Source organism: Theropithecus gelada, chromosome 9 (genome assembly GCF_003255815.1).
Source record: "Theropithecus gelada isolate Dixy chromosome 9, Tgel_1.0, whole genome shotgun sequence".
NCBI classification, from domain to species: domain Eukaryota; kingdom Metazoa; phylum Chordata; class Mammalia; order Primates; family Cercopithecidae; genus Theropithecus; species Theropithecus gelada.
In genome coordinates this window covers 99367291-99381512 of record NC_037677.1, presented here as the reverse complement: position 1 = coordinate 99381512, position 14222 = coordinate 99367291, and the positions used below count along the sequence as shown (strand labels likewise).

Here is a 14222-nt window from a genome sequence, read left to right as displayed (position 1 = left end):
CTTTAGAAGAAGAACGGAGCCCTCGACCCACCCCCAGCGCAGAGTCCCTTCAGAACCAGAGGACTGTGAGGAAATCTCCACTAACTAGCCAAATCAAAATGGAGAAGGAATAAAAGGGGTTTGCAGCAAGAATCGCACTCTGCCTCTCCCCTTCCCCAGCCCCACTCTTCAGCTGTTTCTCCGTGAAGTTTCCAAAGCAGTTTTACAGTGTCTGATGGAAAATCAGAACTGGACAGCCCTAGAGAAACCTCGGGGACGTAGAGGGTTAAGAATACGGTGGCTCTGAAAGTAAGGAGCAGCTAGCAAACAAGAAGGGAGACTGGAAAGTTCTGTGTGGGAGCTGGCCTGGTCTAACCGAGAGGTATTTGCTAAAATATTCCCTCCACCCAAAGCAGTAGTACAATAAACAAGCTCCCACCCCTTCTTCCCTTCCAAACCCGATCCATGCGGAACCAATTACCTGTCTAAGACCCAAAAGGAAAGGCATCCTGCAAGAGCATCGTCCACACTAACGTTGGAACAAAGGGCTCTTAAAAGTTAAGGTCTTGGAATGAGCATTGCCCCTGATGGGCCTGTGTGCGCGGTGGTCCTGGTTCACCAGCCTTCCTTAGCAAAGCAAAGTAAACAGAGTCCTGGGACCGAGCAGGCACACTGTCTCCTGCTCTCCTCGCTACTCCCCCCGCCTGGTTCTGGCCCACCCCCACCTTCTCGTGACATATCTCAGACGCAGCAAAGCCGAAGCTGTCTGCCAAGTGGGAAATGACATCAGTTCAGGCGCAGCAGAAAAAACTTCAGACAGCTGCGCTGGAATACTGAGGAGGATGTGCTGCAGACCCGCAATGCCCAGCCCTGGACCCACCTAGAGCCAGAGCCCACTGTGGGAGGATGGTGGGGGTTGCAGATGGGAGCAGGCTGCTGCATCCCCTTGGCTCTAAGTAGGCTCGGGGGTACATAAATCAAGTCTCTAAAATTGAAAAGAGGAACACTGCTCTGAATAAGGACTGACTTTGTAGCTCCTAAAGTATTGTTTCTCCTCCCTGGGAAAGAAAATCCAGTCCAGTGTCTGTCAGTTTCACAGAAACTTTTCCACCCCCACCCCTGCCAGAGTCGGTCTCAATACATAATAGGACAGGAAGCCTGGCTGTCCCAACTTTCTCTAGGGAATGAGGCAATTCACAGTGGGGGCTTGGAGAAGCACCTTTTCCCCAGCTAAGGTAGGACACGCTACCTTGGACGCTGCCCTTTCAAGTCCTCGCTTCCACCGGAGAGTTTATATTTCATAAACAAACTACACAAGTACAGATGCCAACATCTTTCCTCACTTGTCTTATAAAAGGTACAACAAGTCCCACCGCAGCCTCCAAGTTGCCAGAAAGGCAGATCATCTATATTTAAACCAACTCTTGGTTCGGAAAAGTTCACCGCCTTAGGTTTGTCGTGTTTTCTTCACTAAGTTCAGTTCAGGGAGAAAAGAGTTCTCTAACGCAAGCTTTGCACAAGCAAGGGCCCTGGGGATGGTGTCCTGCTCTGACTTTCCCTAGTCGGTGGTGTAAGCCAAATCCCTTTTGGCTACCCTCCCTGAAACAGCAGGTCACAGCAGTTCTCCCTGGGCCTGAATCCTCTACCAAACACAACACTTGCACAGTACAAAAGGTCCATGTTTGGGTTTGGATTTCCAGAAATGACTCAAGGAGAACAATCTTCAGAGGAGCTTTATAAATCCAAAGTTACTTTTTTTTTTTTTTTTGAGATAGGGTCTCACTCTGTTACGCAGGCTGGAGTACAGTGGCGTGATGATCTTGGCTCACTGCAACCTCTGCCTTCCGGGCTCAAGCAATCCTCCCTAGCTGGTACCACAGGCACGTGCCACCATGTGCAGCTCATTTTTGTTTTTTTGTGTAGAGATGGGGTTTCGCCATGTTGCCCAGGCTGGTCTTGAACTCCTGGACTCAAGTGATCTGCCCACTTCAGCCTCCTAAAGTGCTGGGATTAAAAAAAATTACTTTTCACTAACTTCCTCGGCTACAAATTAATTACACTGTCCAGGACTCAAAGCAAGTATATTTCATCTTTTCTTTCATTTTCTGCAACAATTTTCTTTCATGATACTTATCCAAGGCCTCCATGGTAGTGGCACTGTGCTGGGCATCATCCATGAAAGTCAGAAATGATTCTTGCAAATTACTATCTATAACCCCCAACCTAGGACAATAAATTAGCAGCACATGACACGTACAGCACAGTGAGGTGCCAAAAGTACTGTTTGATCATTAGAATCCAGCCAGACACACAACGTGTTTACTGCAGGTCCCCACTGACGGTCAAGGTCACATTGACTTTCCTGACCAGAAAATGAATGTGCCAAACTGGCTGAGCCATTTCCTCGAGACTCACGAAAAGAATGGATCACAGCCTCACTGCTAGAGGAAAAGGTGGCTGATGTGTAAAAGAAGTGGCTCCTGCTGCTGCCGGGGTTTAGGGACTGGGAAGCCATTCTTTAGCACATACATATTCTCAAGATACGGTCAGTCTATCCCAGGCCTTTTTGCCACTCTCACAACCAGGTCAAATTGCCAGACAGACGAGGCTGGACATCAAGGCACAGCCGCCCAGGGAAAAGCAATGAGGCTGCTTTCAACCCCTTCCTTTCACTTCCTCGGTTCCCTGGCAACCACTGAGAACCACAAAACATACACAGCATTAACTTTGGCAATCAAACTGATGGAAAGAGCATCCTCATCACCTCATGGGCAATGTAATTTGCACTGATCTAACAAGACAGACTGGCACCTGCAATTCTCCAGAAAGAGTGCCATGGCATAAGTGTACCATTCATTCACTCACTCCATGCTCATTGAATACCTACAGTGTACCAGGCATTGTTTCAGGCACTGGGGATGCCACTATGACCAAAACACACAAGAAACCTTGCTCTAATGGGCTATGAAGTGTTCCATATTTTTCTTCCTTCCATTTTTGTTTGTTTGTTTGTTTTAAGAGGTAAGGTTTTGTTCTGTCACCCTAGGCTCAAGTGATCATCCTGCCTCACCCTCTCGAAAAGCTGGGACTATAGGCACACGCCACCACACTCAGCTAATATATTTTTATTTTTATTTTTTGTAGAGACAGGGTCTCACTATGTTGTCCAGGCTTGAACTCTTGTCCTCAAGTGATCCTCCTGCCTTAGCCTTTCAAAGTGTTGAGATTACAGGCATGAGCCACTAAGCTTGGCCCCATAATTCTAAATAATATTCATCAGTGATGATCTCAGAAGAAGTGGAATTGCGACAAAATTACTAGAAATCCAAAAAAAAACTCGTAAAAATACAACCTAAATGATCAAAATTGCATTATAGACTTCCTGATTTCCTAATGAATCATCCTTTTATGATGCTACCCAAGACAGTGTTTCTAATCAGCATTTGTCTATTTTTATCTTCTCACAGATTATAAATTCCTGTGTGCAAGGCAGCATTTAACCCAAGGCATTACACCTAGTACAATATATTCTAAAAAAGTGACTGCTGACAACAGCTTCTTTCTTACTAATCAACTTCTTGCCTACAGCCCCTCACTAACATTCACTAAGCACTGAGATCTGAGGGGTGAGGAGAAAAAGAGGTTGAGTTGGCAAATTCAGGCATTCCCAGGAAAGTGAGTTCACTTTCTGCCATGTTATACAAATATTACTACAACCTAGTGACAAAGTAGTCAGCTTTGCCATTTGAAAAGCAAGATGATCATTAACAATTTCAGTTAGCCTGAAAAAATGGGTTCTTCTATGTACGTGATCCAGTCTCATACATGATGAGCCAAAGGTAGGGTAAATCCTTCTTCAAATGACTTTAGTCATCCGCCTGCCAATGCAGAATTAAATTCAATGTTGAATTCACCAACTTAAAAAAAAAAAAAAAAAGGAAGTCATACTAAATTAGAATTAAGCAGGATTATGTTGTCAAAACGTTGCAGGTTGGCTGGGCACTGTGGCTCACGCCTGTAATCCTAGTACTTTGGGAGGCTGAGGTGAGCAGATTGCTTGAGCCCAGGAGTTCAAAACCAGCTTGGGCAACATGGCAAAACGCCATCTCTACAAAAAATACAAAAATTAGCTGGGCATGGTGGCACATGCCTGTTGTCTCAGCTACTTGGGAGGCTGAGGTGGGAGGGGCATTTGAGCGCAGGAGGGAGAGGTTGCAGTGAGCCAAGATCGCACCACTGCACTTCAGCCTGAGCGACAGAATGAGACTCTGTCTCAAAAAAAAAAAAAAAAGGTGGGGGGCCGGGCACAGTGGCTCATGCTTGTAATCCCAGTACTTTGGGAGGCCGAGGCAGGCGGATCACGAGGTCTGGAGATCAAGACCAGCCTGACATGGGGAAACCCCATCTCTACTAAAAACAGTGACACACACCTGTAGTCCCAGTACTAGGGAGGCTGAGGCAGGAGAATCACTTGAACCCGGGAGATGGAGGCTGCAGTGAGCTGAGATCATGCCACTGCACTCCAGCCTGGGCGACAGGGCAAGACTGTCTCAAATTAAAAAAAAAAAAAAAAAAGGCCGGGCACGGTAGCTCACGCTTGTAATCCCAGCACTTTGGGAGGCCGAGGCGGGCGGATCATGAGGTCTGGATATCAAGACCATCCTGGTTAATACGGTGAAACCCCTTCTCTACTAAAAATACAAAAAATTAGCTGGGCGTGGTGGCAGGCACCTGTAGTCCCAGCTACTCAGGAGGCTGAGGACGAGGCTGAAGCAGGAGAATGGCATGAACCCAGGAGTCAGAGCCTGCAGTGAGTTGAGATTGTGCCACTGCACTGCAGCCTGGGTGACAGAGCGAGACTTCGTCTCAAAAAAAAAAAAAAAAAGTTGCAGGTTAACAACTACTTATGGCCCCAAGCAGCATCTGGGATATCCTTCTACTGAGGCAGTTTCCTCCTCCGCAGTTCAGAGAATCCCCAGAGATAGTACTGCTGAAAATATTACCCTTTGGATTCTGATTAACTTTTTTTTTTTTCTTGAGACAGAGTCTCGTTCTGTCACCCAGGCTGGAGTGTGGTAGCACGATCTTGGCTCACTGCAACCTCTGCCTCCCAGGTTCAAGTGATCCCCCTGCCTCAGACTCCCAAGTAGCTGGGACTACAGGTGTATGTCACCACTCCCAGCTAATTTTCATCTTTTTAGTAGAGATGGGGTTTCACCATGTTGGCCAGGCTGGTCTCGAACTCCTGACCTCAAGTGATCCATCCACCTCAGCCTCCCAAAGTGCTAGGATTACAGGCATGAGCCACCATGCCTGGCCTCAGATTAACTTTTTAAATTTTTATTTAAATGTTTTTTTTGTTGATACATAGATGAGGGCTTCCTATGTTGCCCAGGCTGGTCTCAAACGCTTGGCCCCCACTCCTTATGAGCCAGGACAACAGGACTGAGCCACTGAGCCTCCCTAAAATTTTATTTTAAATAGGAAGTCTCGCTCTGTTGCCCAAGCTGGTCTCGAATTCCTGGCCTCAAGCAATCCTCCCACCTCAGCATCCTCAAATGCTGACATCACAGGCATGAACCACTGTGCCCTACCGGATTAAATTAAGACATACTGCAACAACATATATGCTCACAGCTACCTGAATTCATTCTTTTACTGTAGTAAATTTGTTTAAGTATGTTTTGGCAACATTTCTGTAGGCAGTCTTTATATGTATAATCTTTAAATTCTGGGGTGGGGTAGGGGAGAGATAATCATTTGTTCAGCCCTGACCATGAGCCAGACTCCATGCTAAGAACTCTATCTAACCAACATCTCAAAGCCACAACAACCCTATGATGTGGCTATTACTATCCCTATTACTCAGCTGCAGAAATGGAGGCATATGGGGTTTATGTAACTTGCCCAAGGTCACACAGCTGGCTGTGAGACAGCAAGGATTTGAGTGAAGACTCTGGCTCCACAGGCTGTTTCCTTTATGATCACGCAGGCATCAGATATTAGAATATAAGAAGTTACAAACAAGGGAAAAAAAAAAAAAAACAGCAAAAATCAGAACTGAGGGTCAGGAGAATGTTAAGCAGACAGGCAGGTCCCTGGTCAGCGCTCTGGAACCCTGTTTATGAGACTGCCGTGCACACCGTATATGATGGTGGCATTCTGGAGTGTGAAGTCAGGGTCCTAGGGTCCCTCTGACCCACTTTGGAGAGCAAGGTTCTATGAGGTCAATGACTGGGAAAGCCCTAACATTCTCATCTGTTCCCAATGCACAACAGATCCACACACAAGGAATAGGCTGGAGACCTTCCCAGGTCATGGCTCTTGGGAACCTGGTAAGCTGCTCCCGCACCCATGTCATCTGGTCAACTGAGGGTGATGGCAACTACAGCTGAAGGTCTAGGGGTGTCTTATTTCACAATCAAGGGATCTGAAGAAAGAGAGTTTGTCAGAACAGGACAGTAACTACCAGGCTTCTAGGGTAGGAGATCATCTCCAGGCGTAAGGCCATTTTGTTTCCAGGAGCTTTGAGCAGAGGCTGCTGGGCAGACACAGAATGTCTAAGATAAGAGATCTTTCTTATCTTTCTCTGGTTTGAGCACGCACCCATTTAAATGCCTTAGAGTTCTGACTCAAGAAAGGAAGAAATAAATACTAACTTAAACCTCAAACCAACATGAGTGTCACAATAAAAGTTAAACTGAGACATCTTCTTGTCATGGGTGTGAGGCTGGGCATTAACAAAAGGATCCTGAAGTAATTATTTTGGGGAATGCAAGGGGATAAATCCCAAACCCAGAACTCTGCCAAGCAGAAACACTAAAGGTTGCTTAACTGCTAGAAACCAAGAACACTAGCTTTATCTATGTCCTGGGGCTGGACAAAGGCAGGCATGTAGCAGGCCTGCCCAGGCAAGAAAACACACACCTCTCCTGCTTCTGGGCAGGACAAGGCTCTGTTCTACAAGTCACAGAGCTTATCTCTTCCACAAGGTATCCACAAAAACCCATAAGTGCTTTCCTACTACTGAGTCTTTCAGGAAAGAGAGCTGGGTAAATGGTTCTTAACTGCAGTATGTAATCCTCTACTAAATATCAAATCACATATTTCAGAGAGGGAAGATTCCAACAGATGGTGACATCTCATATTTTACAGTGACGTTAGGTAATTCGTTCAAGGACACACACCTAATAGGCAGTGGAGCCAGAATCTCAATCAGGTCTGTATGACTCCAAAATGGCTTGGACGGCTGGGGGCGGTGGCTCACGCCTGTAATCCCAGCACTTTGGGAGGACGAGGCGGGCAGATCACAAGGTCAGGAGATCCAGACCATCCTGGTTAACACGGTGAAACGCGTGTCTCTACTAAAAAATACAAAAAATCAGCCAGGCATGGTGGCAGGCGCCTGTAGTCCCAGCTATTCGAGAGGCTGAGGCAGGAGAATGGCATGAACCCGGGAGGCGGAGCTTGCAGTGAACCGAGATCGCACCACTGCATTCCAGCGTGGGCGACAGAGCAACACCTCGTCTCAAAAAAAAAAAAAAAAAAAAAAAAAAAAAAAAAAAAGGCTTGGACACACATGGAGATAGGATTTTGATATTAATTGTCACTTCCCCCCTACTTGTGACCTGATATTTACAGTTGCATCCAGTCCACCCAGGATGTGCTGTGGGGATAACAAAGATGTACTATTGGATGAATCAGTCTTGCCCTGGAGGATTTATTTAGTTAGCTACATAGAAACAAACATATGTCCTCTATGATAAACATGGTGAGGTGGGGGACAAACACAGCGACATAAGAGCTCAAAGAAGAGATGCTGGATGATCCTCTGAGCTTCCAGCAAAAAAAGAAAAAAGAAAACAAAGAAGGGATGCTGTTGAGGGACAGAATGGCCAAAGAAGGTTTTTGTTTTCAAAGAAAATTTTATCAAGAGCTGGACACAGTAGTTCCCCAACACTTCAGGAGGCTGATGTGGGATGATCACTTGAGGCCAAGAGTTCAAGACCAGCCTGAACAATATAGTGAGACCCCGTTTCTACAAAAAGTTAAGAAATTAGCCAGGCATGGTGGCGCATGCCTTGTAGGTTCAGCTACTCAGTAGGCTGAGGCAGGAGGATCACTTGAGCCCAAGAGGTTGAGGCTGTAGTGAGCTGTGATTGTACCACTGCACCCTAGCCTAGGAATCAGAGTGAGACCTTATCTCTTAAAAAACAAACCAATGCCAGGCACGATGGCTCAAGCACTTTGGGAGGCCAAGGTGGGTGGAACATCTGAGGTCAGGAGTTCAAGACCAGCTGGCAAACATGGCAAAACCAGTCTCTACTAAAAATACAAAAATTAGACGGGCATGGTGGCGCATGCCTATAATCTCAGGTACTTGGGAGGCTGAGGCAGGAGAATGAATCACTTGAACCCAGGAGGCAGAGGTTGCAGTGAGCCAAGATCATGCCAATACATGTCAGCCTGGACAACAGGCAAGAATTTGTCTTAAAAAACAAAAACAAAAACAAACTACAACACCCCAAAGAGACGGATACTAAAATAATAGGTAGGGTTTTGGTGAATAAAATGAGCGCACTATGCAGAGCAGATCATGAATAAAAGCATGGAAACAAGGACGCATGGGGCATATGTCCAAAGGCAGAAAAAGATGACGCAAAGATTAGTTGGAGGTAGAATGTCAAGGCCCTACACAAGTACACATGTAATGAGTACCTTTGACCAGCACATTTTTTCTTTCTGATGATTAGAGTAGCAGCATGAATATCAAATATAGGAATTTCTATTTTAGTGGAGTATTTTAGACCCTTGTTTTGCTTGTTTTATATTTACTACTAAAATATGGTAAATCTGGGATTTGATTTCGTTTTATTGCAAAGGTTGGAGGAGGTAGAAGAAAGACACAGATGAGAACTTTAGGGCTTTCTCAGTCATTGACCTCAACCTCACAGAATCCTGTTCTCTAAAGTGGGCCAGAAAGAGTCCTAGGTTCCTGACTCCACCCCATGTCATTGGAGCAGCCTCAGTCTTTTATTTATTTTTTTGAGAGACAGGGTCTCATTATGTTGCCCAGGCTGGTGTGCAGTGGCTGTTTACAGGGGCCATTATAATATACTGCAGCCTCAAAATCCTGGGCTCAAGTGAACCTGCCACCTCAGTCTCCTGAGTAACTGGGACCACAGGCTCATGCTACTGCACCCAGCTTTAAATGGAGAGAAATAAAAGTAGCAGAAGCTGAAACTGGTGTGCAACAGCTTCCTAAGGTTTCTGCCTCTTGCCTCCCTGCCCCCCAAACAAGAAAATCATTTTGTTGTTGACAATCACTGCAGAAATATTTATTACTTTCGTAGGCTGCACAACCATTCGCTGCTATTTCCAGAATGTGCTGGGGTCTCTGAAACTCACCACTGTCAGTGGGCCATCACCAATAGTTAATGGGCTCTCACTGGATCTGCAACTTGAGCTTCATCAAGTACAAAGCAGCCTTGTTTGTTTTCATACCAAAATGCTAGGTTCCTGTTTTTCCTACCCTGGAAACAGCTTAACCCCAGCCATACCGGCAAGTAGCCAAGAATTACATGAAAATCAGCAGGCTACAGTTCATAGCTGTCTCCAGATACATTTCATGCCTCCTCACAAATTGCTCTCCAAACCGAAGATTAGAATAAGAACAAAAGGAGGGACGTAGATCACACCAACTACATGAAACACACTCAGATGTAATTTGTTTTTTGCTTTTTTTTTTTGAGACAGAGTCTCGCTCTGCTGCTCAAGCTGAAATGCAGAGGCGCAATCTCGGCTCACTGCAACCTCTGCCTCCTGGGTTCAAGTAATTCTCCTGCCTCAGCCTCCCAAGTAGCTGGGACTACAGGCTTATGCCACCATGCCCAGCTAATTTTTGTATTTTCAATAGAGACATGGTTTTACCACGTTGGCCAGGCTTGCTCTTTGTTTTTGAGACAGGATCTTGCTCTGTCACCCAAGCTGGAGTGCAGTGGTGCGATCATGGCTCACTGTAGCCTCAGACCTCGCAGACACAAGCAATCCTCCCACCTCAGCCTCCCAAGTAGCTGAGACTACAGGCATTTACCACAATGCCTGACTAGTTTTTTTTTTTGTTTTTTGTTTTTGTTTTTTTTTGAGACAGGGTTTTGCTCTTGTTGCCCAGGCTGGAATGCAATGGCGCGATCTCGGCTCACTGCAACCTCTGCCTCCTGGGTTCAAGCGATTCTCCTACCTCAGCTTCCCGAGTAGCTGAGATTACAGGCATGCGCTACCATGCCCAGCTAATTTTTGTATTTTTAGTAGCGATGGGGTTTTTCCATGTTGGCCAGGCTGGTCTCAAACTCCCGACCTCAGGTGATCTGCCTGCCTCAGCCTCCCAAAGTGCTGGGATTACAGGTGTAATCCCACACCTGGCCCTGGCTAATTTTTTAAAATTTTTATAGAGGCAGGGTCTTCCTACGTTGCCAAAGCTGGTCTCGAACTCCTAGGTTCCAGTGATCCTCCCACCTCGGCCAGATGTAATTTGGAAAGAGAATCCATTAGGAAAATTAGGCTTCCAGGTCTCCACCAATCTGATTTCATCTTTCACTGTTATTTAAACTTTGGGTGAGACAGAGACATGGTCTACATTAAGTGGGAATGTGGGTACAATGATGGCTGACCCAAGAAAAAGGCTAACAGCAAGGTCATTTTATGACAGGCAGCTCAACTCTCTGAGTCCTTAGAAGCAGTTCTGGGTGCTCTAGGCATTCTCACTGTCCAGAAAGAAATCATCTTGGTTGTGCTTTTACAGGAAAATCCACTCACTTCTTATATGCGACTCATAAACTCAACAAAGCCATTTCACACTTTATGTTTTAGTTATTTCTTCTCGGCCTTACCTTCTCCTCTAAAGTAAGCAACTTAGGGGTAAGATGTGAAACATTCACTTCCATATCCCTCACGGTACCAAGCACAATGCCTTACACAAAGCAGACCCTCAAGAAAAGATTGTTACACGAATGAAGAGATAAAGACGTGACTAAAGAGAGGATCCTGGCTGGGTGTGGTGGCACATGCCTGTAATGCCAGCACTTTGGGAGGCCAAGGAGGGTGGATCACTTGAGTCCAGGAGTTCGAGACCAGTCTGGCAACATGGCAAAACTCCATCTCCACAAAAAAAATACAAAAATTAGCTGGGTGTGGTGCTATATGACTGCAGTGCCGGTTGCTGGGGAGGGTGAGGTAGGAGGATCAATTGAGTGTCCAGGGAGGTTGAGGCTGCAGTGAGCTGTGGTCACACCACTGCACTCCAGCCTGAGTGACAGAGCAAGATCCTGTCTGGAAAAAAAAAGGATCATAAAAATGAAGTTAAAATATAGCTGAATCCCTAAACATTACTACTGGTAACACCTGCCTGGTCATAGAAACCTGACAAACAGCTAAGAGGTCAGGAGAGCACCTGCATGTTCTCCAAGCTCATGAAGTTTGATGCAGCAAAGCCTCCGTGTGTCTCATTATCTGTACGTCTCTCATTTCTAAGCTGAGGAATCTAAAGCACTTCAATCATCTCAAAAGCAAAATTCCCTTTCTCAAAGCAGAGCTGGGCCATGGTCTAACTCCCTAGCAATCATTTTTGGATTTGGAGAAATAGAAGGAAGCTGCTCCTGGTTTTGTCTCTAGGTCACGAGATACCTCCATTAGCAACACCTGGAAGTTGTCTCTTTTGCATAAAGGATTGTGAAACTTAATAAGGTCTAGCTGGAAGCACAGCTCATGGCATTGTGCCTTCCCTTATTTCCTGGATCTTACATAAATCAAATATTACGTCCTCCCTCCTTAGGCTATTTGGTAACCAAATCCACTCCAGGTCTAAGATTTCATGGTTAAAAACACCAGAAGAAAACATTAGGACAATTTATCCCTCCAATAAGTTGTAGAGGGTGGGGAAGCTCCTGGAACAAATATGTCCACACCCCAAGTAAAATGATGACTAAAGGTGGTGAAACCAGAGAGGGCATCATACCAGATGCAAGGGACGCTGAGCCCTTTGTCATATAACGCCCACCCACAGCCAGGCCTGAAACCCTGCACTTCCAGGCCACAGAGAGTGAGGTGACACAGGATGACAGCAGTAAGTAAACCTACTTCAAAAACACCTTCATCCAGAGTCTAAATCATGAGGAAAGCACTAGAACAAGGCAGAAGAAATGGTCAGACATGCCTAAAGCTTGGGGGAAAGTACCTCTGAGAAAGCATCCATGCCCCATCACAGCACAGCCATTGGCCCTCCCAGAAACACTAATGTTCTTCTCCTTTGAGAAACTCAAGAAACAAAGCTTTTCCAAGGCCTTGCACTGTGCTCAAAATTACAGAAAAGGTGGAGCTCGCCAGTGAGAGGCACGATAAGTCATCCTCCTTCTTCTTGCAGAGAACTCAGCAAACTTCAAGAAAATACAGAGAAAGCCAGGCGCAGTGGCTCACACCTGTAATCTTAGCATTTTGGGAGGCCGAGGCAGGCGGATCACCTGAGGTCAGGGGTTTGCAACTGGCCTCGCCAACATGGTGAAACCACGTCTTTACCAAAGATACAAAAATTAGCTGGGTGTGGTGGTGTGCACCTATAGTCCCAGCTACCTGGGAGGCTGAGGCACGAGAATTACTGGAACCCAGGAGGCGGAGGTTACAGTGAGTCAAGATTGTGCCACTACACTCCAGCCTGGATGACAGAGCGAGACTCTGTCTCAAAAAAAAAAAAAAAAGGAAAATAAAATACAGAGAAATAATTCAATAAAATCAGAATTCAAGGTTGATAAACAACCTGCCCATCCATTTTAGCTGCTCCTTCTATCAGCTGGTATACAGCTGGTAACAGGATATTGCTATCCCTGCTTCCCAGATGTATATACTGGAGGTCTGAAAATGTAAAGTGACCTTGGATTAGACTAAGGGTTTTAACTGAAGGGACAGAGGTCTTCCCATGAGACTCCAGTGAAGGATGCCCAGGGGGAGACTTTCCTTTAAACTAAATTGTTCCAGGTCTCTGGCATTCCAGACCTGGCCATGTTAGCACCTAGTCTCATGACTCTGGGCTAATTACTTAACCTCTCTGAGCCTTCCTTACTTCTATCAGCATTGCACAGAGACCCCTCCCAGGCCAGCCATTTCTGTGATAAGAGGCCCATGCAATCAAAGTCTACCATCTCGTTTGTAGAGTCACAATGTATAAGCTTACAGTTAAGCCTCGGAAGAGTCACACAGGAGTCTGCTCAACCCCAAATCTCCTACATTTTGAGTAGCACAGACTCTCTAACTGAACATCTGTTCACAGTATCCTTATCTCTCCAGTGTCTTTCAGTCTCCAAATTCTTTTTTTTTTTTTTGAGACAAAGTTTCACTCTGTCACCCAGGCTGGAGTGCAGTGGTACGATCTCAGCTCACTGCAGCCTCTGCATCCTGGTCTCAAGTGATCCTCCCACCTCAGCTTCCCAAGTAGCTAGCACAACAGGCATGAGCCACACCACCCAGCTAATTTTTGTATTTTTGTAGAGACAGGGTTTGACCACCTTGCCCAGGCTGGTCTCAAACTCCTGGCCTCAAGTGATCCTTCCACCTTGGCCACCCAAAGTACTGGGATTACAAGCATGAGCCACTGCACCCAGCCTCAGTCTCTAAATTCTACGTTCCATTTCTCCCTCAGCAGCGTTGCTCACCTGCTCTGAAACCCCCAGTACTGTACTGTAAGGGTAGGCATAGTCAGCCAAACACAGGATAGGGACCCACAGCTTGCACTCCCGAAAAGCTGGAAGAAGAGAAGATACGCTGGCAGGGTCTCTTCATTTTTCCATGTTTCTCTGAACATTTATGCAATCTCAGATAAGAGGATTTTCCCCAAAATTCTCTCTTCACTAGAAATTGAGGGCAAAAGTCATAAGTTAATCTTTCACTTTATACACTAAGCAAAGGTTGGAAACAGATGTGTGTGTAAAAAAAAAAATGGGCCGGGCGCGGTGGCTCAAGCCTGTAATCCCAGCACTTTGGGAGGCCGAGACGGGTGGATCACGAGGTCAGAAGATCGAGACCATCCTGGCGAACACGGTGAAACCCCGTCTCTACTAAAAAAATACAAAAAACTAGCCGGGCGAGATGGCGGGCGCCTGTAGTCCCAGTTACTTGGGAGGCTGAGGCAGGAGAATGGCGTAAACCCGGGAGGCGGAGCTTGCAGTGAGCTGAGATCCGGCCACTGCACTCCAGCC

General features: G+C 46.1%; 1 protein-coding gene across 2 annotated transcripts in view; it reads right to left on the bottom strand.

Moving 5' to 3' along the window:
• WBP1L (WW domain binding protein 1 like) overlaps window positions 1–14222 on the bottom strand; it is an 81020-nt gene that overhangs the window by 44105 nt on the left and 22693 nt on the right. Inside the window, exon 1 of one of the 2 annotated variants that reach the window (XM_025395490.1) lies at window positions 461–993. The exons of the other annotated variant lie outside the window; for it this stretch is intronic. Coding sequence (XP_025251275.1) covers window positions 461–487 — 27 coding nt within the window. The 5' untranslated portion in view covers window positions 488–993. Of the gene's footprint in view, window positions 1–460; window positions 994–14222 lie in introns of those variants that run through there. 2 annotated transcript variants of the gene reach the window in all.